Source organism: Sinohyriopsis cumingii, chromosome 17 (genome assembly GCF_028554795.1).
Source record: "Sinohyriopsis cumingii isolate HCF-2022 chromosome 17, ASM2855479v2, whole genome shotgun sequence".
Taxonomy (NCBI): domain Eukaryota; kingdom Metazoa; phylum Mollusca; class Bivalvia; order Unionida; family Unionidae; genus Sinohyriopsis; species Sinohyriopsis cumingii.
The window spans coordinates 110,404,942-110,429,678 of NC_142977.1; the positions used below are offsets into that span (position 1 = coordinate 110,404,942).

General features: G+C 36.9%; 1 protein-coding gene across 2 annotated transcripts in view; it reads right to left on the reverse strand.

Annotated features, from left to right (window-relative positions):
* Window positions 1-519: 519 nt before the first annotated feature.
* The window catches only part of LOC149779661 (uncharacterized), a 232,750-nt gene continuing 208,532 nt past the window's right edge, over window positions 520-24,737 (reverse strand). Inside the window, exons 1-2 of one of the 2 annotated variants that reach the window (XM_089940484.1) lie at window positions 10,397-10,534; window positions 520-5,229 (exon numbers count right to left, since the gene is read on the reverse strand). In XM_089940484.1, the coding sequence (XP_089796610.1) occupies window positions 4,537-5,229; window positions 10,397-10,408 (705 nt within the window). In that variant the 5' untranslated portion in view covers window positions 10,409-10,534 and the 3' untranslated portion in view covers window positions 520-4,536. Of the gene's footprint in view, window positions 5,230-10,396; window positions 10,535-24,737 lie in introns of those variants that run through there. The other variant, XM_089940485.1, reaches the window with a different exon arrangement.

Below are 24,737 nucleotides of genomic sequence, written 5' to 3' on the forward strand. Positions count from 1 at the left end.
TTCCACTTGAGGCTAGAGTGGCCCACGATTTTTCTCCATGTTAATTTTCCATTGAGGCTAGAGTGGCCCAGGGGTCTCTGTGATGATAATTCCCATTGAGGCTAGGCCCCATTCACTACTTAGAGCAGCCTAATGTACACGATCAGCTGCAAGCGTGACGCGTACACTCTCAAATGAAAATACAGTGTCAGAACAGATATACGTTTTACACCTTGCAACATTCCTACAGCCATAATGGCGACGGTTAATTTATAAGAGACAAAATGAAATTTTAAAAAGTGTCTGAATCATAAAATATGTCATCTAAGTAGAGTATTATTATACCTATTTTCTTGTCTTTGTTTTATTGTATGCCAAACATTTCCACAATGCTTTTGTCTTGGTAGAAATATCTTTACCTTAAAAATAATTATCAGGTGGATTGTAACAGTATCAGATAAATACTTTCATTAATTGAAAGGAGGATACAGTTTGTAATGGGTTGGAAGCTGAATACAACTAATAATGCGTGCAACCATCAAGATATGTATACCTTTATTTCCACTAAAAATTATAAGAAAAAAGTAAAATCTATATTAAAATATAAAAAAGATTAGAAAAAAGCTATTTACAATGTACATTTATAAACTTAAATGCACAGTTTTGGCATATAAATATAGCCAAAGCCTTAAAAAAAATATATATGAAATCCTCTACGTATGCAAACCGTATACTCACTGTATGAACTCTTACATTGATCAACAAATTTTAAACAGGCGGTAAGATTGTATCAAAAGTAACCAGCAATGTAATTTAACACACTTAAGTGAAATTTATATGTATAGCTTATTCATATCAGTCTTAAACAAAAACCTCTTAAATCAAACTTTAAGCAGCGGTCTACCCTAACTTTCACAACATAATGTTTTTCAAAATTGCAACCAAAGTACATTTATATAAAAAAAACCAGTAGTATCAGCCATATAATATATAACACACAGAAGTAAACTTTAAAAACGAAATCGTTTTATCTTTACATTGATCTACATATCAAAAGTGTTGAAAATTTACTACACATAAACATATACATGCTATACATATACTATACATAAGCAACTTTAATTTATATAAACTATATATAAACAATTTTATTACACACCCATTAAAATCTTACATGGCTGTTGTAGAACTGATTACAGATGTCCAATCTGTAATTCCGTATCTCACACCTAAAATTTACGTATCGGACATACAGCCTAGATCTACTTTCATCATTTAAAATATCAAATAATAGCACACTTATAAAACATCAGAAATAAATTATTTCTATACGTTTTAAATTATTCAAATATGCCATCAAACTTTTGTAATTTTATGAAAGGTAATTATGTTTGATGAAAATGTTTACAGCTGGCATATAATCATGGAGACAAAAGCTAGCAATTACCAATTAAATAAACATAACAAAATAGAAATCTATATTTGAACATCAAGTTTGTTTAAAGAAACATAAAATGGAATTTTGTGTTTCTGTGACGTTGGCCTATGGAGACGGACATGGCAGGTTATGAAAGAAACGTATTTTGGTTTTATTTTTGTGCACGTGAGTCACGAGCGCAAAACGCTCAAATGTATAAAATTTGCATATATGTTAGATAGTTAAAATTATCTTTTGTATGTGTTCTCGAACGCGCTGTTAGCTTTGAGGACTTCAAAGAGGCAAACATCTGGCAAAATTTGAGTTTGGATTGAATTCAGGCCCATTTAGAAAAGAAAAAAAAACAACGTTAATATTACACTGTTTCAATAGGACTGGTCGGCCTGGTGTCAATATAATGTGACTGGGTGGGACATCATGCTACATGTCTGCGGCATGATGCCCCAGTGCTAGACATCACTATAATCTGCCACATTGCAGACATCGTAGCGATACGACTGAAAAATTGTTAAAGCTACGTTAAAAATCCGAATCACACACACACACACTCCAGTGTAATAATCCCCTTTTTATATTTTTGTTAGCAATGACCGATCTGCAGAATAGCTAATGATTGGACTTAGGTAAACGGTCATGAAACCAGTTTGATTAATTATCAACTAATCCTTCTCTGATGCGATGACTTCAAAGAAACTGATGTTCTAGTGAATGTGTATTTACATGTAAGCACCTGCGATTATGTATCACATAAAAGATGCCCCTTGTTGTTTAAATCGTGTTTAAATTGGTATTGACGCATATATAAATCATGAAAGTGATCAAGGCTTTCTCTAAGTTTGAGTTGGACAGTACTGTCCAATCATTATTATGTGACAATAATAATAATAATAATAATAATAATAACTGCTACTACAGTGATTATGCTAGGGCACTACAGTATCAGTAGGCACTTTTTAAAGGGTGCGAAAAAGTGCTTTCACTCATAAAAGCGAGTCACCAAAACCTTTTTTATATTTCGGAAAATGAACTTGCAATGTAAACAACACAAATGTTAATAGCAGGCATTAAATATACAAAAGTCAGAGTACAAGTGAAGACAACAAAGAGAACTCGAACTTGGAATGTATATTGAATGCAGACCCTGTCTCAGCTATCGTAACAGATGCTTTTGGTAAACTCTAATTGTGAAAAGATGTCAAAGGGGTCTTTATAATTTCTGAAAGTTGACATCCATATAAACTAAATGGAGGAGTTAGATTTATTTGTTTCCCACAACCTAGTTGAAACTTGGATGGATAATAGCTTGTGGTTGCTCGTGGACGCAACTGATAGCAATTACCACATGTTTGTTTGCCCAAACATCTGTAGAAAAGCATGTCGCATCGGAAATTTAAAAAAAAAAAACAAATACTAAGAAAACAGAAGTAGAAATAGTTTTTTAAAACAAAAAATGAAAATGTATTGATTATGTTCGGAGAACCCCCTAACATCGGGCCTTGTTGTGTGTGTTTGTGTCTTTTCTATATGAAGCACTAGACATGATATTGTATCATTTTAAAGATTGAACATTTACCTTTATCCCCTCCCCCAAATACACCATTCTCTCGATCTTGCAGACACTTTAGTGACTTAGCTGAAGGAGGGGTGTTGGAATGAAAATTGTAATTAATCATATAGAAATACAAAAACAATGGTTTCGTGTATTCATTTTCCAATATACTTTATATTCAGGACTGAACAATATTTTTTCTTCATCCTATTGTCCAGGACAAGTTGTTAAAAAACTTCACTTGTCCTACCTACCTTTTCACTTGTCCTACCTACCTTTTCACTTGTCCTACCAACCTTTTCACTTGTCCTAACTACCTTTTCACTTATCTCAAATTTAAATCACATATCAAGATTTTATGAGATGTTTGCACTTTAGTTCCTATAGAGAACAAATGATCATTTCTTAAACTCTTATGATGTATTATTGTTCTTGAATGGTACTTCATTTGTTCTTTAAGTTATTTTTCAACTGTTAAAGAACTGTAGTTCATGAACAGTCAAAAAACAATTTCAAGAACATTTCATGTTCGTCAGTTTTCAGAACCTTCAAGTATTATGTGCACGTTTTCGTTATAAAGAATGTATGACAAAATTATTAATGTTTTGCACTTTCACTTGATAAATGAATCATTTTTGTTTGAAACAAAAAGTATTCATTCTCTTCTCTATATTATCAGTGATGCTGATTGGTACGAGAGTACGAAGTATCTTTTCTCGATTTGTTGTAGCAAGTTGTTTAAAGTGCAGCGAAATTCAGCAGATTCCCGCAGGCAGCAAGCTAACTGAAGATAAAATGCTGTAGCTTTAGTTATTGTCTCTTTAATAACTGTCTAAAACCCTGTTGTTTCGATCATGAATATCTGGCTCGTGACACAATCTAGATGGTTTTATTAAACTGACACGTTTAATAATGATATAGATGTTTAATTCAACAAGTCGTATATCTTTTTTTCGATCGAGAGTGTATTTCTATCCATGCCTTGAATCTCTATATGACTCCTTCGGTCGTTCTTACTGTGTCTGGACTTTGTAAACTTTCAGTATATGAGTCAAAGTACTTGATATGTCCCTCCCTGTCACATTTGGTGTCCCTTTGCACATCGAATTTATCTGAGAACTCTTCGCAAACATTCGGTCCAAAATATAGTAGTCAACTTAAACTAACTCTACTTTCTCGGCGGTATGTACTGTCAAATGTCTATAATCTTCGCTATATATACCGTACTCCCACATTAACACCAACGACGAATTCTTCCAGCTTCAATCAATATGTCTGCATTTTGCGCAATTAAATACCTTTAGTTTTGAATCGCAGACATTAAAATATTTGTGAAAAATCACTCATGATATTTTATAGATAGATTAGTGTGGAATATTTCAATTTATAAGAGTCGATCCAGTCCTGGCATACGATACTGTAACGTTAAGTGTGCGGTATTGAAAAAGAGATCGAACGCCGGATCAATCATGTAAGATTAAATGGGGACGTAACACTTGAAAGAACAGAGAATTTAGAAGAGACTATATTATTTTACTGCCGTGATTAGTCAGATGATGAGTCTGCAGAATCACCAGTCACTGATGCCCATGCAATTACATTGTTCCGTCAAGATAGATACTTTATCATCAGATTCGTATTTAGATTCGTCATCATCATCAGATACTTTGTCCTCATATTCGTCATCATCATCAGATACGTTGTCCTCATATTCGTCATCATCATCAGATACTTTGTCCTCATATACTTCATATGCTCCGAAAGAAGCAGAAAAATCAGAATAATCAGCGACAGGAATGTTCTTGGACAGCTTCCATTCCTTCTTAACTAATTTAATGCGCCAATTTGGAATACAGCCTTCCACAAGAACTTCTTTGTATTTCGTGGCGTAGTTACGCGCCCTCGTGTCACTTTTTGGAATATGACGATCCAGTATATCACTATTACTTAGATCAATAATTCTGAGAGCTGCTTCCACTTCCTCTCCCTCTTCATTTTGCTTTGATGATACATCAATCCTTACAATTCTTACATCTTTCATATTTACTTTTCGTTTTCTAACAGCTAGACTGGCAAACATTACCGCTCGTTTAAAAGTAGCTGTTGTAGAAATAAACTGAGACTTTTTATTCCCATGGACATGCGATTGAGCAGTTATGGTGGCGTCACAATTTTTGGGCTTCAGACCCATTTTAGGATCTTCATTTTCACTCAAGACCCGAAACACACGATTAAGCATGGCCGGAAGGCTTTGTTTGCAGATCTGTAATAGAAGAACAAAAATATAACTTGTAGATCAAGTTACTGCAAAGGTAAGTAATTATATGATTAGTAGGAATAAATCATCATAATCTTAGTCATATCAACATAAATGAGTAGGTAATATAATATTACGCCGACAAATTAGAAAGCAAGTATTTGAACTAAGAATGCCATGACAAAATTGTGGTTAGCATTTGAAAAACTTATTACTGCAATTGATGCTTGAAAATGATTTTAATACGAAGCCATAGGCACGAGTCTATGATGAGTTAGGTTCTGAAAATTTCAAGAAGTCCACGTGCAACAATTGTATTTTGTGCTTAACTTTTGCCCATAATTGTAGATTGTATATTAAGATAATGGACATTTGTAAATAAAGTCTTTATATAGCCAACCATTGTTCATGATTCAGAGTTGTAAATAAGATGGCTTATTGAGTTCGGAATATTCTAGAAACGAACTTGTTTACAATCTGATGGAATTGTCGAGTTAGAAATGACTTATGTATCGGGAATTTCAGGAAGTTATATTGCGTTTATATCAAAAGAAAAATGTGTAGATAATGGTTTTGAAAACAAAGTCATCATTCCTGTTTCATATCAGTCTTTCAGAATCTATGATCAGGGTTTGCATTTGTCTTCAGATATAATTCGAGAGGAATTATTTAAGTCAGTCATTGGAATTATTAAAGTTCTCATAGACAAGATTAACACTTTATTTTGAGATCGTTGAGAACTCATTGAAATATAAGAATTCAAGACTATTTGAAATCTTTCGCAATATTCTATATATTTGGACCTGTGATATGATATTTAGGATTAGATGGAATTTATTTCACAAACTTATGTTTTTTGAATATCCTCTTTGTATGCAAGAGAACGAAGTTGTTTGCTGAATTTGAATTACATTATTGCTTCCACTTTTTGTCATATAGCTTAAGATCACAGAGTCATAACAGACATTTGAAATCGTCCGAGATCTGAATTCCTTAAAATATTTCAGAGAAAATGAATTTGCCTCTGAATTTAAATTGACTTTTTTCAGAATATTCCTTCTCCCTAGTAATGATTTTTAATTTCATACATTTGAGAAACCTAAGATGAAACCGGTAAATAATCAAAATCATCGTAAGGCTTGTTTTAAATCAAATCAGAATCATCGTAAGGCTTGTTTTATATCAAATCTGGAGAGGGAACGAATCTGTGAAAAAAAAGACGACTTGCAAGATCTTGCCAGACTTTATGATTAGTTTCTGAAACAAAAGATTTTTTATCAGAATAAGAAATAATGAATATTTTGATTCCAAATTTGGTGAATCCTTTCTTTAATGACAGTGCTTTGAGTTACATAGTTAAGTATGTCTTTGTTTTTGACAGGAAACTGAAGAAATTATGGTTATGAAACCAAATGGAATTGAAATAAACAAAGATGCAGCTTCAAAACGAATGATGAAAATGCAATTTTACAAAGAGAATGGGGCAGAATAGAGAACTACAACGTTAATGGGTGGAAAAGGAAACTCAAGTACAGACAGAAGGAAAAGAAAATGACGGAAGTGCAAATTTAGATAGAAAAACTACCGTTGAGAGAGATTAACGGAAATGGAGAGAGAGAGAGAGAGAGAGAGAGGGAGAGAGAGAGAGAAATAGAGAGAGAGAGAGAGAGAGAGAGAGAGAGAGAGAGAGAGTTGGTGACAGAAAATGGAAATGCAATATCTAATAATTCCAATTTTTATAAATGAAACGGATTTTCTGCAATACGATTGGCTGTAAACGGTCACGTGATACTGATCTGGAACTTTTTACACATCGATAAATTCTGGGACTGCTTTCGGTTTTTGTACTGTTTGCAATATAAATAAATATTGCAGACACGTCATTGCGAAACAATTGTTTCATCTTTTTTTTCCAGCAAATAAATATAAATTATATCCTTTTTATACTTTGTCAAATATTCTTTGATTGTAGTGCATAATTTACAGTTTGGCGTTCGTCTGCTATATAGTCGCGCAAAATGGCCGATTACGGTGATTTTTCACTGCAATTTTCTGCGGAGTGTTTTGAACAATTAGAAGACAAGGAGTTGAAATAAATAATATCAGCGATTGAAGCAGATGAAGATGGATTTGACGATAATGCGATGGATGTTACAAACACTGAAAATGAAACAGAATAACAGAGATTGATAAATTACCTCCAACAACACTCCATGACCTCAGTCACCCTAGCCATACACAACAACAACAATAATAGCGTGGGGAAGTGCGCCAATCAATTTTGAGGCCGCTGAGGGAAATAAACCAAGATTCAAGAAAAATTATCTGAGGAGGACTTAAAAGCTATTGAAATAAATCAATACTCAGAGGCGACTAAATGAAACACAAAATGGGACATTGGCGTTTTCAATGGTAATTTAAAAAAAAATCTTGTTTGCTTATTTAAAAAAGTGTGAGTGTTGGTGGCATGGTGCGAATATTACCACTTACAGAAAAATTAAAGCAAATATTTATGAGACCATTATTCAAAGACTGAATACAGTTTTTAAATGGTAAAATTACCATCTCCACCAATGTGACTTAACACCATTGAACAATATATAACAATCCATAAAGGTGATAGTTTTGCTAATTATAATTATTTTGGATGTGTAGTCATTAATTCCTTCCAGCACTCCAGCACTCAACCACAGGTGCTCGACGCGAACTTGATGTTGAGAAGATAAAAAATCTGAAGGACAAAAATCATACCTTAGATTACCCCCATGACCCAATGTGACACAGGACCCTCTCTATCATACTATGAGTGCTAGCAAAAAGTTAAAGACTAGACATCCCATCCCATCATCTGCCAGAGGTCTAGACAGCTGATCCATTAATGAAATGGTGTCATCACTAATTTGTTTTCTGGCTCCAGATAATTCAGTTACAGCATTGATTAACTCGTGTTGAGATTGTCTCACAATATCCATTAACAATACTCTGCGAAAATACCATGTCAAACAAATCGGATTAAAAACAATAACTATCATCATCATCACATAATATTGGTAAATGGAACAAATGTTAATATCTGTGTTATATATGATGTTACCAAAGGCAGTACAAGAACAACATTGTAAATTAAATTATGCAGATGAGTATCTGCAATACTTTAATCTATACTCTCATTACTTTAACACATTCAAATGGTTTTTAACATGATAAGATCATGTTAATAGCTATTTTTGCCAGGGTACAAATAGTCTGCATCGTGAAATGGTGAAGGTGCATGGATGATATTTTAGTATAACCTTTTGAGCCAATCATATTTCGCCGTTGACGTGTGTGCCGCATAGTGTACATGTTTTGAAAATGAGAGTCGCTTGTATACGATGTATGTGCAGTGAAGAAGACAATGTCTAATTCTTCATTGGAACAGGATTCCTAAAGCTGAATGTAGTTAATGGTACGTAAAAACTTACTTTTGCATCTACAACTGTTCTGTAATTAAAGAAGGGATGTATCGTAGAGTCGCAAACATGGTATATGTAGCTCTTTTCACCCGTTGTCACCTGAGCGAGACGTTGTCTCGGCAGGCGAAATTCGCACAATTCGTACGTTTCGGAACCCGTAACTTTAGTTTCGTACAACGCAGAAAAGTCAATTATAGCTTGATGAATAGATAATTATCTCAGGAGTAGAATAAGCTATTGAGTACGACGTGTGCCTTTAAAGACGGAAATAGCAGAAGGAAATCGATGTTCATGGGTGGAACCAAGCATTTGGAAGTTACGTATACTTTCTCTTATATGGTATGATAGAGAGTGTCCTATGATAAGACGGTTCATGGAGGTAATCTAAGGTATGTTCCATTTCTTATATTTGGGCAGTTATGGTCGGGTGTAGGGTCAGAGTCTATTCCCTATCGAAAAGTTGGAATTCGCCAACACAATTTGGTGTCGGCATGGGTTAACCGCTTACTAGCCGGCCCAGCAAACTTAAACGACCTTTAATCCAAGTATACCTGCATGAAACCGATATGAATAGGATTTATTTTCTCAAAAATCGTGAGCATAGCATTAGTCATGTCTTGAATCCGCTGACAGACTAGACAAAAGTACGTCGTTGCTGAAATTTGACCTGGATCTTGCCATTTGCATTCCTAGTCACAACATTATACAACTCTCGCAACCTACATGTCAATGACATCAGAGGTCGTATAGTCACGTGATATCGACATAAACAAATTTAAGTTGTTGTACATAGAATTTGGATATATTTTATAGAAGTCACTTAATGTTAGTACTAAATAAATATAATGCAGACTTAATTATCAACATATTTATTCTGAGAACAACGACCAGAAAACTGTCGGTATCGCAGCAGGGTGGAAAAAAACCATTTTCAAATAGTACCGAGCACGTGTCAGCGAAGTTTTTACGGGTGTCACTTGTCTGCATAGTGAATCTGGTTTTCTTCAAATTGCTGCAACATTTACAGATTTTCGGTCATTGTTTTTATAATATATATTTTGAGAAGTTTATGATTTATTTTTTAATTTTTAAATAAAAATTACGTGACTTTCATATATTTGTTTTCCTACAGCTACACTAGAAATGGTGTAGTGTTGATATCACGTGACTGCATGACCTCTGATGTAGGTTGTGAGAGTTGTGTAGTCATTTGACAAGGAATGCAAATGGCCAGATCCAGTTTAAATTTCAGCAAAAATGTATTTTCGTCTCATCTCACAGCGGATTAAAGACATGACGAATGCTATGATCGTAATTTCTGAGAAAAAAAAAATCATATTCCTATTGATTTCATGCAGGTATGTGATCTACACCCAACATACATGTCAAAATATCAAAAATGGGATAGCTAGGGTCAGAGGAAACTCGGACAACTTGAGCTATAGATAATCCTTTTAACAGATTTTAGCTTCCCAATAATTTAAAGGAGGAAATAAGCCCTCTTCTTCAAACCAAATGCCACTCCTAGTCCAACGCAGAAAGTATTTCCTGATGGCATACGGTTGACAACGTCTTTCAAAATGTGTTGTGTGCATGTGTGTACAAGTTGTTCTCTACAGTTTTCAACTTCATATATATACCAGACTGAGTTTTACAGCATAATATAAAACGAGAGAGAGAGAGAGAGAGACAGAGAGAGAGAGAGAGAGAGTTCCTACCTGCGCGGCCATTTAAGTTGGATGTAAGGTGCGCTTGACAAATGAGCTTTTCAACACCCAGGATATTCGATTATATAGTCCTCAGACCGTCAGCAGCAGAGAGACTGAGCCCACCAACTATTCGTTCCAACAGAACCCTCTATCGAAAACACTCTTGATAGAAGGTCTTTATTTCACAAAATAAACCCTCTATTCAGAAAACTATGATAAATAAGCCTTCTCTGCTGACCAAAGAAGTTATTTCATGAAAAATAACTAACTATAAAAATACTTCTTGACCCAGGGAGTGGTCGACGAAACACTTTCGGGCTCAGTCTCTCTGCTGCTAGCGATGTAAATATTCTAGGATTTCTGCTGTGAATTAAAAATTTAAGTTAACAATAATGGCCAACATTGGAGAAGCACATTCTGCTAGACTAGCTCGAGAGCGACTAGAAGCAATAAAAAAATTTCTTCCTGTACGAGATAGTGTAAGACAAAAATTACAAGCACGGCAACAAGCTCAGGAAGAATTTGCAACAGGTGCAGAAGAATTATTTAAACCCGTAACAACAGCTACTGAAACAGTTAAAACCGCTATCATAGGAAAACCTGATCCTGAACAACCACATAAAAGTTTGCTTCAAGCGATAGAAGAACTTAAGCGGGCTCAACCTAAACCGATTAAAGGATTTAATTATAAAACAGACTTTATTGAAGATTTTGTGGATCAAATCAAAAATCGTCCAGTCAGAAACAGAGATGAAATAATTGCTTTTGGTGTTGACGCTGCTAGGGCTTATCACTCTCGAGAAAAGTTTATAAAAGATCCTAATCAAAAGGTATCTAAACAACAATTTCTCGATGGAATTTATAAAATAAAACAGGGTATCGAACGGTTAGATACCAGTGATGTATTTTATCGAGAGTATATGTCAGGATCAGATCGATTTGATGTCCAAATGCGACAGACAAAACGACATAAAAAACCAACTCTGAAAAAAATAGCTAAACCGCAAGTCGTCACAGATCCGGAACCACAAGAAGAACTCGGAGCTCTCTCTCGAGAAATTAAAGATCCTCTGCAACAACAGCAGAAAACTCCTCGAGAAATGTTTACAGCCGTAGGTCTTGATAAATTAGATAAAACTTGGCATCTTCCCGCTTTTGCTTTAAATAATTTTGATGACAGAGAACATTTTTTAAGAAAAAGACGTAAACAAAAAATTGACACCTTCGAGGAATGGGCAAGTGCGGTATATTTTGGTAGATATGATTTACCCGTTGATCCAAGCAATCCCCGTTACATAAAATTTAGAAAGGAATTGGCAGAATTAAAAGAGAAACAACAACGACCACAATCACCCCCCAAGGAGGAAATCATTCCAGAGGAATTTTTCGATGAACCTAAAGAAACATCCGGGAAAGGTTTAGGGTCTGGTTTTGTTTCCTGTTCTGATAATATCATCAATGATGTATCACGGTTAGAAGTTCTCATCGGAGGAAAACGAGCCGGAAATAACTCTCCGGAAATAATTAATGAAGCGGCTGATATCTGTCAGCGATTATTTCGCGGCGGCATCATGGATTCTCATATCTATCGAGAACTTATTGATGAACTCGTGGACAGCGACTGAAAGTCGCCGCGATTGAAAGTCGATTAGAGAAATAACTAATTAAATAAAATGATCATACATGACTCTCATCATATGACCCAACGAGTTAGAGTGGTAAATTCGCGATATCCTGTTTACAGTGCATATTATGGAGATGGACTTGGAAATGTTATCCAAGGATTGTTTACAAGAATAGCTCCAAAGGCGGGGCAATTGCAAAACAATTCTCGTCAAAAGCTATTGATGTTATTAGAGATAAAGCTTCTGGTGTAATCGGTGATGCTGCCGGCAAAGTGTTCTCGACAATTAAAGATAGACTAGCACGATTAATACGCAGAAAGCCTCCGCCGGTAAAATTACCAAGCACGGCAGACATGCCTGCAAATGTTAGCAAAATAATAAATGAAACTGCAAATCAAAAACTAGCGTCACTGATACCTTCCAAAGAAATAGAAAAAATATAGCTTCAAGTTTAATAGCGGGAAGTGGTCTTCGTTTTAGATAATAATACATTACAATAAGATGTTTCAATGCGTATCCAACGTAGCATTTGATATGGATAAACCAGTCAGAAAGGTTGAATCCTTGCGCGATTATCAATATTATTCCTATGATGCAAAAACACCTAACGCGCAGGGAAGAATTGAGTTTCAAATTCATGATACAAGTAGATATTTTCTACCCTGTGAAGCTTATATTGAAGTCACAGGTAGAATCTTAAAAGCGGATGGTACTGGATATGGAATAGGCGATCGTGTTGGTTTTGTTAATAATGGTGTGATGGCGTTATTTAGCAAAGCCACATACTCAATTGATGGAAAAGATATTGAGTCGTGTTTGGACAATGTTGATGTTGCCACGACAATACTTGGTCTTCCAAGATATTCTGATGATTACACAAGATCAGCTGGTCCAACAATGATGTTTGTAAAGGACACATCTGATCATCCCGAAAATAGAAATGTAACGATGAACGCGGCCGGGGATGCAGTTGCATCCATGAACGAAAATTTCAACTTGGGTTTTGCCGCGCGTCGAGCAATGCTGAACGGCGAAGAAGAGTTTTCCTGTGCTATTCCACTATCTCATATTTTTGGATTTTGTAGAAATGTCAGAAAGGTTATATTTGGTGCCAAACACACAGTAGTGCTTGTCAGAAAAAACTCTGATAATGATGCAATATGGCGAGCTGCTGGAGTTGATCCTGGTCAAGTAGTGTTAAGAAAACTATCTCTGTGGATGCCAACAATGACTCCATCAATCGCTGAAGAAGAACGGTTACTTTCTTTATGAATCAAGGTGGAAAATCGTTGTTATCATGGTTAGCAATGACAACAGATAGCACTCCTGTCAACGCTCCTGGATAGTTTACGTGGCAGTTGGGATCACAACAGGGAGTATCAGCAGCGCGACATATATTTATCGCGTTTCAGGCAAATCATAGAATAAATAACCAGGAAGCAAATCCAATGATATTTGACACATTTGGAGTTTCCGAAGTTTCATTAAGAATAAACGGACATCAAGAACCCGCTGAGGACATCAATCTAAATTTTGAACAAAATGATGTTGCACGGGCATATTATCGATTGATGTCTTATGATGGGCGTGATCAAAACGTTGACACTGGGTTGCAGATATCCCAGCGTGATTTTACAACGTTGTATCCGATCTATTGCTTTTCGTTGGAACATTTGGATTTATTCAGAAAATCTGTCGTTGATATAGTTATTCGGGCTCGCCTGGCTCGAGTACCAGCTGCGGTAGTTGGTCCACCAGCAGTTCCTGGAGGTGCTAGAGCAATCGCGGTCATACTTTCCGATAAAGCAATGTTGCTGGCGGCCGAATGAGAATCGTTGATGCACCAGTACAAAACATGTAACAATTAGATCAATATCGTATTAAATAAAAATGTTATACAGTCATGTTAATGTCACACTGACTCCTGGTCAGGTGAAGAAATTACAATCGAAGAACGCGAGCACATGTGGGACAGCAATAACACTAAAACACGATCAACTAGCGGGTGGTCCAAACAAACTGTCATTAACTAAAACTCAGCTAAAACATTTCAATAAAGCGAAATAAGCAACGACTGGAGCTCGACTTGATCTCTCTCCAGCCGCGGTCAAAGATATGGTTAAAACCGGCGGTATATTTCCTCTTCTCGCCGCGATACCAGCACTGATAGCTGCTGCTGCTCCCGCAGTCGCAAAAGCTGCAGCGTTAGGGGCTGTTGGAACCGCTGCTGGAATGGCACTAAAGAAAGTCACAGGAAAGGGATATCGAAAAAAACGGGCCGAGGTCTCAGACTTCCAGGAACTCCGCCATCATGGTACCCAAAAAGGTTCTAAGTGTTTTCACACTGATGTCAAATTTTGATTTACTTGATGCCGCTAAACGATTACGCGTAAAACATTTCAGAGGTGCCTTTATGCGAGATCAATTACCAGCACGACCGAATAATCCAGAAACAGGAATTATTAATCTTGATAACAGCGATGGGCCAGGAACTCACTGGGTTGCTTACGCGATCGATCCACGTGGAATTATATATTTCGATTCGTACGGGCTAGCACCGCCAGTTGAGTTTCTTCGATATACAAAAAACGTCCCTGCGTCAGGTAAGATGTGGTACTCAACGCTGCCAACACAAACATTAACCGATCCTCCGATATGCGGTCGTGAAGTATTAAATGTTCTTGATGCAATCTCAAAATCAGCGAGTTCTCCTCACAAAGTCGTGCATGAATATACTGCAAATTTAAATAATCCTGTAACTAATAATGGTTGATATTTACGGAAGATCAAGGAGAACCAAGGAAGAAAAGAAAGATATCGATTTATCAAAGTATGCGACCAAAGATGAAATTGATGATCTTTTAAATCTGACCGGGATAGACCCAGATGAGGTTGTTATTTTTCAGGACAGGCACGGCAAGCTAAAAACCAGTAACATTAAGTGGAATGACATAATTCGCATGGTTATTGGAGCTACCACGGACAACATCGTTGTATTCACTGACAGCGGCAGAATCAGAGATTCGCTGATATCAATCGCGGCGCTTCGAGATGATGCACAGAAAGCCGCCCGGGAACATGTAGCTAAGACCGGTGATACAATGATAGGTGAACTCAATCTCGGCAACAACAAAATAACCGCGTTAGCGATTCCAACCTCGCCGGAAGATGCCGCAAACAAACAATATATAGACACCGTTGACGATAAACTAATCACGTTGCGTGCTGAGTATGATGTTCACGTGGGCGCGTTTACAAGACTTCGAAGAAACTTCGCAAAAGCTGATGAGTCCATTGATAAGTTCTTTGGGGTTCCTCCAGTCATCGACATGAAACTTTCTGAAATCATACCAAATCTTACTAATAACGCCAACGATATCAATAAGATTAATACTCGGTTAGGTGTAGTCAGAACAGAAAAAAGTTTTTCAGATCAAATCCAGATAATAGGAAATAACATTAACACGATCAAACAAACACAGCAAAACATCGTAGCGGGAATTCCTGAGATCGTTAACAAAACCAGTGTGATTAAAGTCCCCACTGGAGTTACCCCGGGCATATCACCAACATCGTATACACGGTATCATCGGGATTCGCAACATGGTCCCGACAAAATAATGCTATCAAATATACAGCAACAGCCACTGGCGTGTACAGGTTGTCTGTGTTTTCCGCCGCTAAGTTTGAAATATTCACAACATATTCCTGGAGACATTCCACTGACAAATATTCCGGGGTTGTGACTATCATACTAAACAAGGAAACCGAAGAAACATTTATACTTGAAGCCGCAGACAGGAAATTAACCGCAACATCTTACTGGTGGTGTTTGGAATTTGTAGCTGAAACACCTCAGTTGGTTACCGCGTAAAATAATAAAATGAAATCAGCATCAACGACAACATTAGATGCTCAGCAATATAGATATGATCAGGTACGCGAATGGCAGTCAGAGTTAAAAAAACACTATTGACAAATGCGCAACAAAGATAAAAAAATACAAACGGCGTGTAACTGTATTAGACACAATAGTGTATTCGGTATCCGCGGTAGTTGCATCCACGGATGTGTTATTATCAGCGCTGACACCAGTGACAACTGCAATCGCGATTACAATCACAATTTCAGCATCAACGACGATTGCAGGAGTTGCTAATATAATTGCAAAAAAATATCCTCGTGCGCGCTAACAAAATTACACGAGTATGAAAAGTTAAACAACGCGGCCACAAGCACCTACTCGAAATTGTCCTCGTTGATATCATCCAGCCTTGACGATACAGTTATATCCGATTCCGAATTCACATTGATGTCCAGCGCATACAACGATTACGAGCGCACAAAGAATTTTAATTTGAAAACGATGAAGATAAATAATGACGGAGATACTTCAAGAGACAGCCGCGAACACAACTCCGGTAAAAACATCAATGATAACAATATCTTCGACGCAACCAGAATTTAACATTAATTTTCCAACTGCAATTCCAGTAAAAGAAATCGCGTTGGCACAATTACGAGTATATCATAGTTGGCCCAATATCAGGTCGACATCATTTCACGGACAATCGCCGAATAATTCATTTGTATTTTCGTATCAGAATAACCCTGACGGCACCCCCGACTGGAACATCATTGCGTTACCCACTGGGAGTTATCAGATCGAAGAAATCAACAAAGAAATACAGCGTCAAATGAAGCGTATCACCACCAAGGAAGCAAAAATATCAATAATCGCACACGAGCCAACGTTGTCAACGATCATCGAAGTCGCTTCACCGGGGTACCACGTAGACATTTATAACAGTTCAATCAAAACAGTATTAGGATGGCCTGAAAATCCACCACCGACACCACCGATACCACCAGAACCTAAAAAGTCTGATTATATCACTGACGCGCAGTCATATCACAGAATTACACCGTCATACAAACAACATCTTGATAATATAAAACTTGCGACGCTGGGCAACTTGATTAACTTCTATGAAGATGGCAGCGATATTGTGTGGGTTTTTATTTATGCAGCAGATAGAGGATTTAATATCCGCGGGAGCGAAATTACTGAATATTTTAGAATTATTAATAAATTACATAAAACATATCTAGTGTATCTACGGCAACGCTTCCGAGAACATCTTGGAAACATTTCCGATTCACGCAGCGAAATTATTAAACAAATCGAAATATTAAATCAACTTACCTACGATATGGAGTATATTAACCAGCGAGCAATTCAAACAGTGGTTGACAGTAAACCCGGTGAACGACGACAATTTCTGAATAAGTACTCGCTGAGCGAAGCTGAACTACCGAATTATAAATTACCAGGATATGTTTCCCCGGTCATCTTACGAAAATAAGTCACTGATATCATCGATGAATACTTCGATGACATACTTGACCAGCACAAGCGAATATTGCCACCGCCAAATATCTTCAGACACGATAATTCCACAGCGGGTGATGGCCGGCATATTCCTCCGGGAAACGAAAATATCACTGATGTAGTCGCGGTCAATCTTGTGTGTGACGCAATCGACGGTAGTTACAACATAGACACAACAATATCAAATCAAGCCCAGCAAGGGTTTATACTATATTCATTTACTCCTAAAGAACCACCTGGATTTTTGATTATACAAGTGCCAATCAATCCTGTATTTCTGCAGTGTTTGAATCCAACGCTGACAGGGATGAATTTTAAAGTCACTGACCAACAGGGTAGACTTTTGGACTTGAGAAATAAAACTATTAGTATTAATTTGCTGGTGAAATCCTAAGACTTTCAATTAATAATATCATATCATAATAATGTCCCAAAAATCTTCGAATTACCAGAAGTATGATGATGATGAAGATGTCTCTGACATTTCCGACGACAGTGATTTTATTGTTAGTGATGAGGATGTCTCTGACAGTGATTTTATTGACAGTGACAGTGAAACACAAAGTGTTTCCAACGATGATAGCACTGTTGGTAACATCATCATCAATGACAGCACTGTCACAATAAATTATATTAAATGAACGCGAATAACATAGCAAATGTATCAGCACGTGAAATGTTTCATACATGACAAGCGCGCGCTTGAAGAATTCATCCGAAAATTATTTACCGGAAACTATTTACCGGGTTATGTTAAAATAATCATCGATAAGTACGGCAATGATGATTTTTTACTGACAGATTTTCAGCTGAAGCAATTCCGCGAAAACAATATCACGATGATTACTTGTGACGCAGACCAAATCTTCAATTATGTTCACTCGTGCATTTCACGGGATCATCTTGATAAGATACTGCATTGAAAATCCTAAAGGATTTTTAAAAATGTCAAAGACAATTCCAGAAATTCTTTGAAAATATTTTACTTTGTATATATTTTTTTTGCCACTGACAATTTCGCTGATTTCATAGGGGTATTTGCTAGTAAAAATTAACAAAACAGTCCAGCGTCGTAGATTTGATGGGGTATTTTGCTATGAAAATCAACAAAACAGTCCAAAGTGTTCATTCTGATAGGGGTATTTTGCTATGAAAATCAACAAAACAGACCAAAGTCACGGATTCATAGGGGTAATTTGCTATGAAAATTAATGAAATTGTGCAGTTTGTATAAATTTCATATGATAATTATTTTCCCTGCGAATTTTATTTTTTCTTATACTGTTTTTCTGCAACAGATCAAAGTACTCATTTTGATAGGGTATTTGCTAGTAAAAATGATATAAACAGTCCAAAGTGATCATTTTTATAGGGTAATTGCTAGTGAAAATCAACAAAACAGTCCAAATTGCTAATCCTGATAGAGTATTTTGCTATGAAAACCAACGAAATTGTCCAAGTTGCTGATTTCATAGGGGTAATTTGCTATGAAAATCAACAACCGCGGACAGTTGCAGAATTTTATTATAATATAATTTTTTTCACTGACAATTTTCGTTGGTATTTGCTAGTAGCAACCAGAAAAATCGGACAATTGCATAATTTGGACGGTAAAAAAGTAATATTTCTTTTTACTTCCTTGACGCTGTCAAGGATTTCACTTCCAAGTATTTCACTTCCAAGTATTTGACGAAGTCAAGGTGAGGTATTTACTTCTGAAAATCCTAAGGATTTTCGTGAAGGACCTCGTCATTCGTGACAAATTCATCCTTGACTTCAAAATTCTCTGGATTTTCAGCAGACATACAATGTTTCAATTTCCGGACCCGATTATTTATTATCTTCTTTGTTTCATACTCAGCTGCCAGTGCCAGCCTGATCTTTTCGATTGCACGAGACAGTGGAACAAATTCATTTATTTGTGCCTCCGATACGCTGGCCAGCGATTTATACAAATTATTTTGGATCATCTTTATGAATCGATATTGAGCAGGAAGAATATAATGCCCTGCACATTTAGCTTCATATAATGATTCAAAATCAGGCAGAATAGTTTCAGGATTTAGTAATATTTTAAATCCTTGTTTTTCTAATTTTTTAATAGCATCAATCACATTATTGATATTTTCTTGATTCATATTTATATCAATTTTTATATATTTAAAATAAAAATACATCACATCTCCTTTGAGTTTCTAGCTTATCATATGATAACCTACCAAACTCAGGAGCGGTTTGCGAACGACGAGACATTCCCCATTTGTGAACCTCCTAGCTTACCATTTGATATCCTAGCAAGGCTCATATGGGGACAACACATAACATATAACTTATCCTAGTACTTAATTCTAACTTATCCTAGGGACGGTACAAACATATAACTTAATTCTAACTTATCCTAGGACGGTACAAACATCGATGCGGGGTTATATTCTACATCCAACAAAGTTGCACCCCCACCCCCGAAATCAATCCCGTTTTGGGGTAAAAGATTACCCCGGAACGGGGCGATAACGGAAAACTTCGTTGGGTTTCGAAACCTCGTATAGTATTAGGACGATATCGTATATAAACCGACTGATACCTGAAAGTTCAGAAATAGCTCAGCGTGATTTGTTTAAAACGTATTTTCTTAAATATAATCGTGTGGAAACAAAAGATGTACCATAAGCCCGAGCAAGTGTAATAAAATAGTGATATTGTCTGTGAAAAAAAGATAAATACGCGTTTGTCCCTGACGCTGTCAAGGATAAAATCATTCTTGCGCTGTCACCTTGATAGCGTCAAGGGAAGTTATTTACTTCCTTGTGCAGAAAATCGTCTGCTCGTACCTGTCAAGGTAGCAAGGGGGAAATAATTGTATCATTGACTTTTCACGCAGTCGCTGCAGAGTTATCTTCATAAGAAAATATAATCCAGCTATCAAACTTACTTGAAAAAGTTGATTTGATAATATTTTCTGCAACACGATGAACCGAATGGGAGTGAATACCAAAATACCTCGCAGCTGAGTACATTGAGCGAAATATATTTTCTTTATTAGTATTTTTGTTGAGAGATCTTACAGCTCTGGGAATTTTTGCAAATTTACCAGCGTCACCTCGTGCAGAATTCTCACTTGGAGTAATGGCTTGCAAATTCTGAAGAGAGTTATTAAGTTTATTATTATCTTTGTGATCAATTACAAGACCTTTTTTGATCTCTCCGCGGAAACACTCGAACACAAACCTGTGATTATAATAGTTTTCCCGCCAGCCTTAAATTGGAGATAACCAGCATTATTAACAACACCAACTGGTTTTTCAATCTGTGATGTCTCACTATTCCCTCACGTGATGCTTAGTAATTCTTGATGGTTGGACGTGAGACAAATTCTTGGCTCATTTATATAATAATATATTTGTCTTATTTATAATTTGTCTGAAAACCTAGTTATATAATCACTCTCGGATTTTAGCGCGTCTCCGTTATTTTTTTTAATTGTAATATCGCTTGAGTTCCCGGTCTCGTTTCCCCCCGCATCCCGCACATAATTGTGTTTTACCCCTGACACCAATGCCACATCGCAGGCAGGGAATAGGTCCTGTGCTTCCTCGTTTGATGCTTTATATGTGTTCACCGCAGAATTCCTTCCTGCAGGGCTTACCACAGACTGTTACTGATCCAACTTTTAACCACTTGCAGTTATTCATTTGTATATATAATATTTCGTATTTAAATATTTGTCTTAAATATAATACGAAGGGTTTATTTGGCGCTGAGAGATTCGATCTTGACAGGCTAAACAAAGACTCACGATAGCGGTATCTAGCTGATCTGTTTAATATTATCAACGAGGGTAAAAAGAAATTCCGCGACGACGGCGCTTCTCATGTATGGTCGTCATTTAAAATTATCCGCAACACTGACTCAGTCAATATCATTGACGAACTCTTCTTCGGTGATGAGGTCATCATCGATGCTACAATGACTGATGCCCGAGCAAAAACAATTATTGATTATCTCGATGATGGATATGAAAGAGATGGACATACTAAGAAATATTTTTTCAGAATAAAATTTATTGTGCAAACAGATTCCGATGAATGGATTATCCGTGACAAACTCGACCCTGTTCTTGCTAACGGAAAGACCATTCTGTTAAGTAGCGACTCCAAACCAGGAATGCTAACCGGAATTGATAAACCATATTACGCTCGAGCGTATCCTGTAACCGCAGTCATTTATGGAATATATCCGGTAAAAAAAACCAAAACTTGATAAACTCGCCCCGATGCGATTTTCAACGCTGAATTGTGTAGCTGAACGAGTAATGGAACATTTTAAAAACGCAAAACGAGGAAACGGTTTAACCGATCTGCGACGTGAAAAAATAACAGCCTGGGCTGAATCGGTTAAAGATACTGGGGCAAAAATAAATGATGTTGCTGCGCTATCAAATAAATTAAAATGTTCAATAACAGTAAAAACTCTAACCGGGGAAATATTATAAAATTCCAAACATTATAAAAAGTCAGGAACACCGATTGAAATTATTGATCATAACTCTCATGCCTGGACTGATGCAATTACAATATTTCCACGAGACCGTGTTGTCAAATTTTTATCGCGGGAATATATTTGATGCTATTTACACGCTGAGTAAAACCGACCCTGTGTCAGTGTGGTTATTTAGGAGTTCCGAAGATTCCGAGTATGATCAATTTGTAAAACCCAACGGGGAATTATACCGGACGGAGTCGTTGCAACAACAAATGAAAAAACTCGCAGAGAAATATGCGAAAGAAAACATTGAGCAGTTATTGGTTAATTGTTTTACAGTTCCAAGTGTTGCCGCTCACGCCGCCAGAGAAAGAAATTCGTGGAGACCAACCCGAATCAGTTTCTTTCGGATATACAATTAAGTTGTGTCGAGTATGGTCATGGCGGGTTTCGGAATACCCGATATGACTACCGGGATATGATTTCCGTGGATATGATTGCCTGCTACCCAGGAAGCTTTCTCGGGAACGGCGAGTGCCGCGAATACTTTAAGCGATTTGGACACCCCACGAGCTCGATGACACGAGTCGCCGTAAACGGCGTTTTACCCGATTTTGATTTGACAGGATTTGGTCGTGTGACTTCGTTTGAATTTGCTAAAGGGCTTCATCAGATTTGTTATGTTTGGTTTGGCAGACACTTCAGTGAAAAGTGTTCGGTACCAATAGTGTTATTGCGATATATGCTTGACAGCCGAATACTGGTATCGTTGACTGTCAGTGAAGCAATCATATCATATCGACCGCAGACCTCAGTTTGGTTGCCAACACCGGAGCGTATTACCCTCGAAGAAGTTATCGGCGAGTATGCACGAGAGTGTCCAAATACCCCGATGGATGTCATCGTCAGTGAGGCTCCTAAAATTCCCAAGATCAAACTCGGTAACAGTGAAAAAACAGCGAAAGATCTCGGACGAAGAATAATCGGTAAATTTACTCAGGGTGCAGCATTTGATCATAAAATGCATCACTCGAGGTTGATTATCGATGAAGCTGAACTAGATTTTATAATCGCCGACGCGGTTGCCAGAGACATATTTTGTAATCGGGAGGATGTGTTCTTGTCCGACGGAAAAAAGTTGGGCACAATTGTAAGATATATCGACGGAGAATCGCCTCAGTGCACACAATTAAGATCTTCAATGCTGGGTTATGTTTCTATAAATTTGTTATCGATGATAAATCGATTTCCTGACACCGCAGTTAGAGTTGCCACGGATTCATTTTATATCGATAAAAAATATTCAGAATCACTGACCGATATAATGAAATTCTGCGGCGGAGATGAATGGGGTTCGTGGGGAATAAAAGCCGAGACGTTACACGAGTATTGTGAATCCGCTGATGTTGCAATTAAGGATGATTATTATAAATCCGAGATGCCAGAAATATCTTCCGCACCGTCTGTATATGATCCAATCACCAGACACAAAACTGTTTATTTGAACGGGCCGGGTGGGTCTGGTAAAACAACTCGAGCGATTGAATTATTTGGAAAATCGGATATGATTGTGCTAACACCTACACACAGGCTTGCCAGAGAGATGAAACAGCGAGGAGTCAATTCTTGTACTGATCACAGCTTTTTCAAATACAGCGGCGGTGTGTGGACGTCAGATCGAATGGGAACAAAATATATCAATGATATAATAATTTGGGATGAGATATGTACGGTACCGTTAGATACATTAAAAACATTTATTGATTGGCTACTAACGAAAAATACTGCAGTGATTATGTGCGGCGATCACGGTCAACCACCTCCGTTTGTCGGCGCATCTCCGCATGGTTGGTTAAAAGATTTTGTTGATTATTACGAAGAAGTGTCTAATGATTACCGAGCACTTGATGCAACGTTGAAAGAATTTAAAACATTAATCAGATTACAACCGAATAAAATTCAATGTGAAATTATGCGCGAGATGATTCCTGAAACTTCGATGAGCGACTTTTTACGCGTGTGGAAACCAGACGATTTGATAGTAGCAAGTAGAAAGATAGTCAGAGACACACTTCAACAACAGCTATTTCAATTACAACAAGAAAAGTTTCCAATGCTGCCAACGCCGTTATTTTATAGACCAGCTGATACGCGGTTACAGAATATAGATGTTGATATTCCAGGAAAGACAGACAAACAGAATTTAGTATTGAATGATATTGTGTTAGTTGATATCGATGCTGTCAAAGATGCACTAAAAATGAATAAATCTCCGTGGACGCTAGGATACGCAATGACCATTCATTGTTCTCAAGGACTGACTATTTCAGATACAACTGTCTGGATTGTTGATGATCGAATCGAATGGTCGAACTTAGTCTACCTAGCGGTGTCCAGAATCAGAAGAATATCTCAACTGCGAAGGATTGTCTTGGAAGATTCAAACGCTGATAAAATTAATAATGAAAACAACAGCGATGGTGATGTAATAAGAAAAAAACTCGCCGGTTACAAACAGAGTGACAAAAAAATAATCGCGACTTTGATCTTGATGTTGAATTTATTATTGAGTTAAAACAACAGCAGAATAATCACTGTGCGAGCTGTAATTGTATAATGCTATGGCAGCATTCGAATAAAAATTCAAGACAATTTACCGTAGACAGAAAAGATAACAATCGCGGTCATACACGTGATAATGTCATGTTGACCTGTCTTGAGTGTAATCGACGTCGGGGTGCCAGTGTTAGTTAAGTGATCGAAATCACTTCAGTGATTTTGGCGGCAATTGTGTGTCCTCGGGAATTACCTGAAGTTGTTCACGTGTGAATCCACGTTGAGGAGCAGTTGA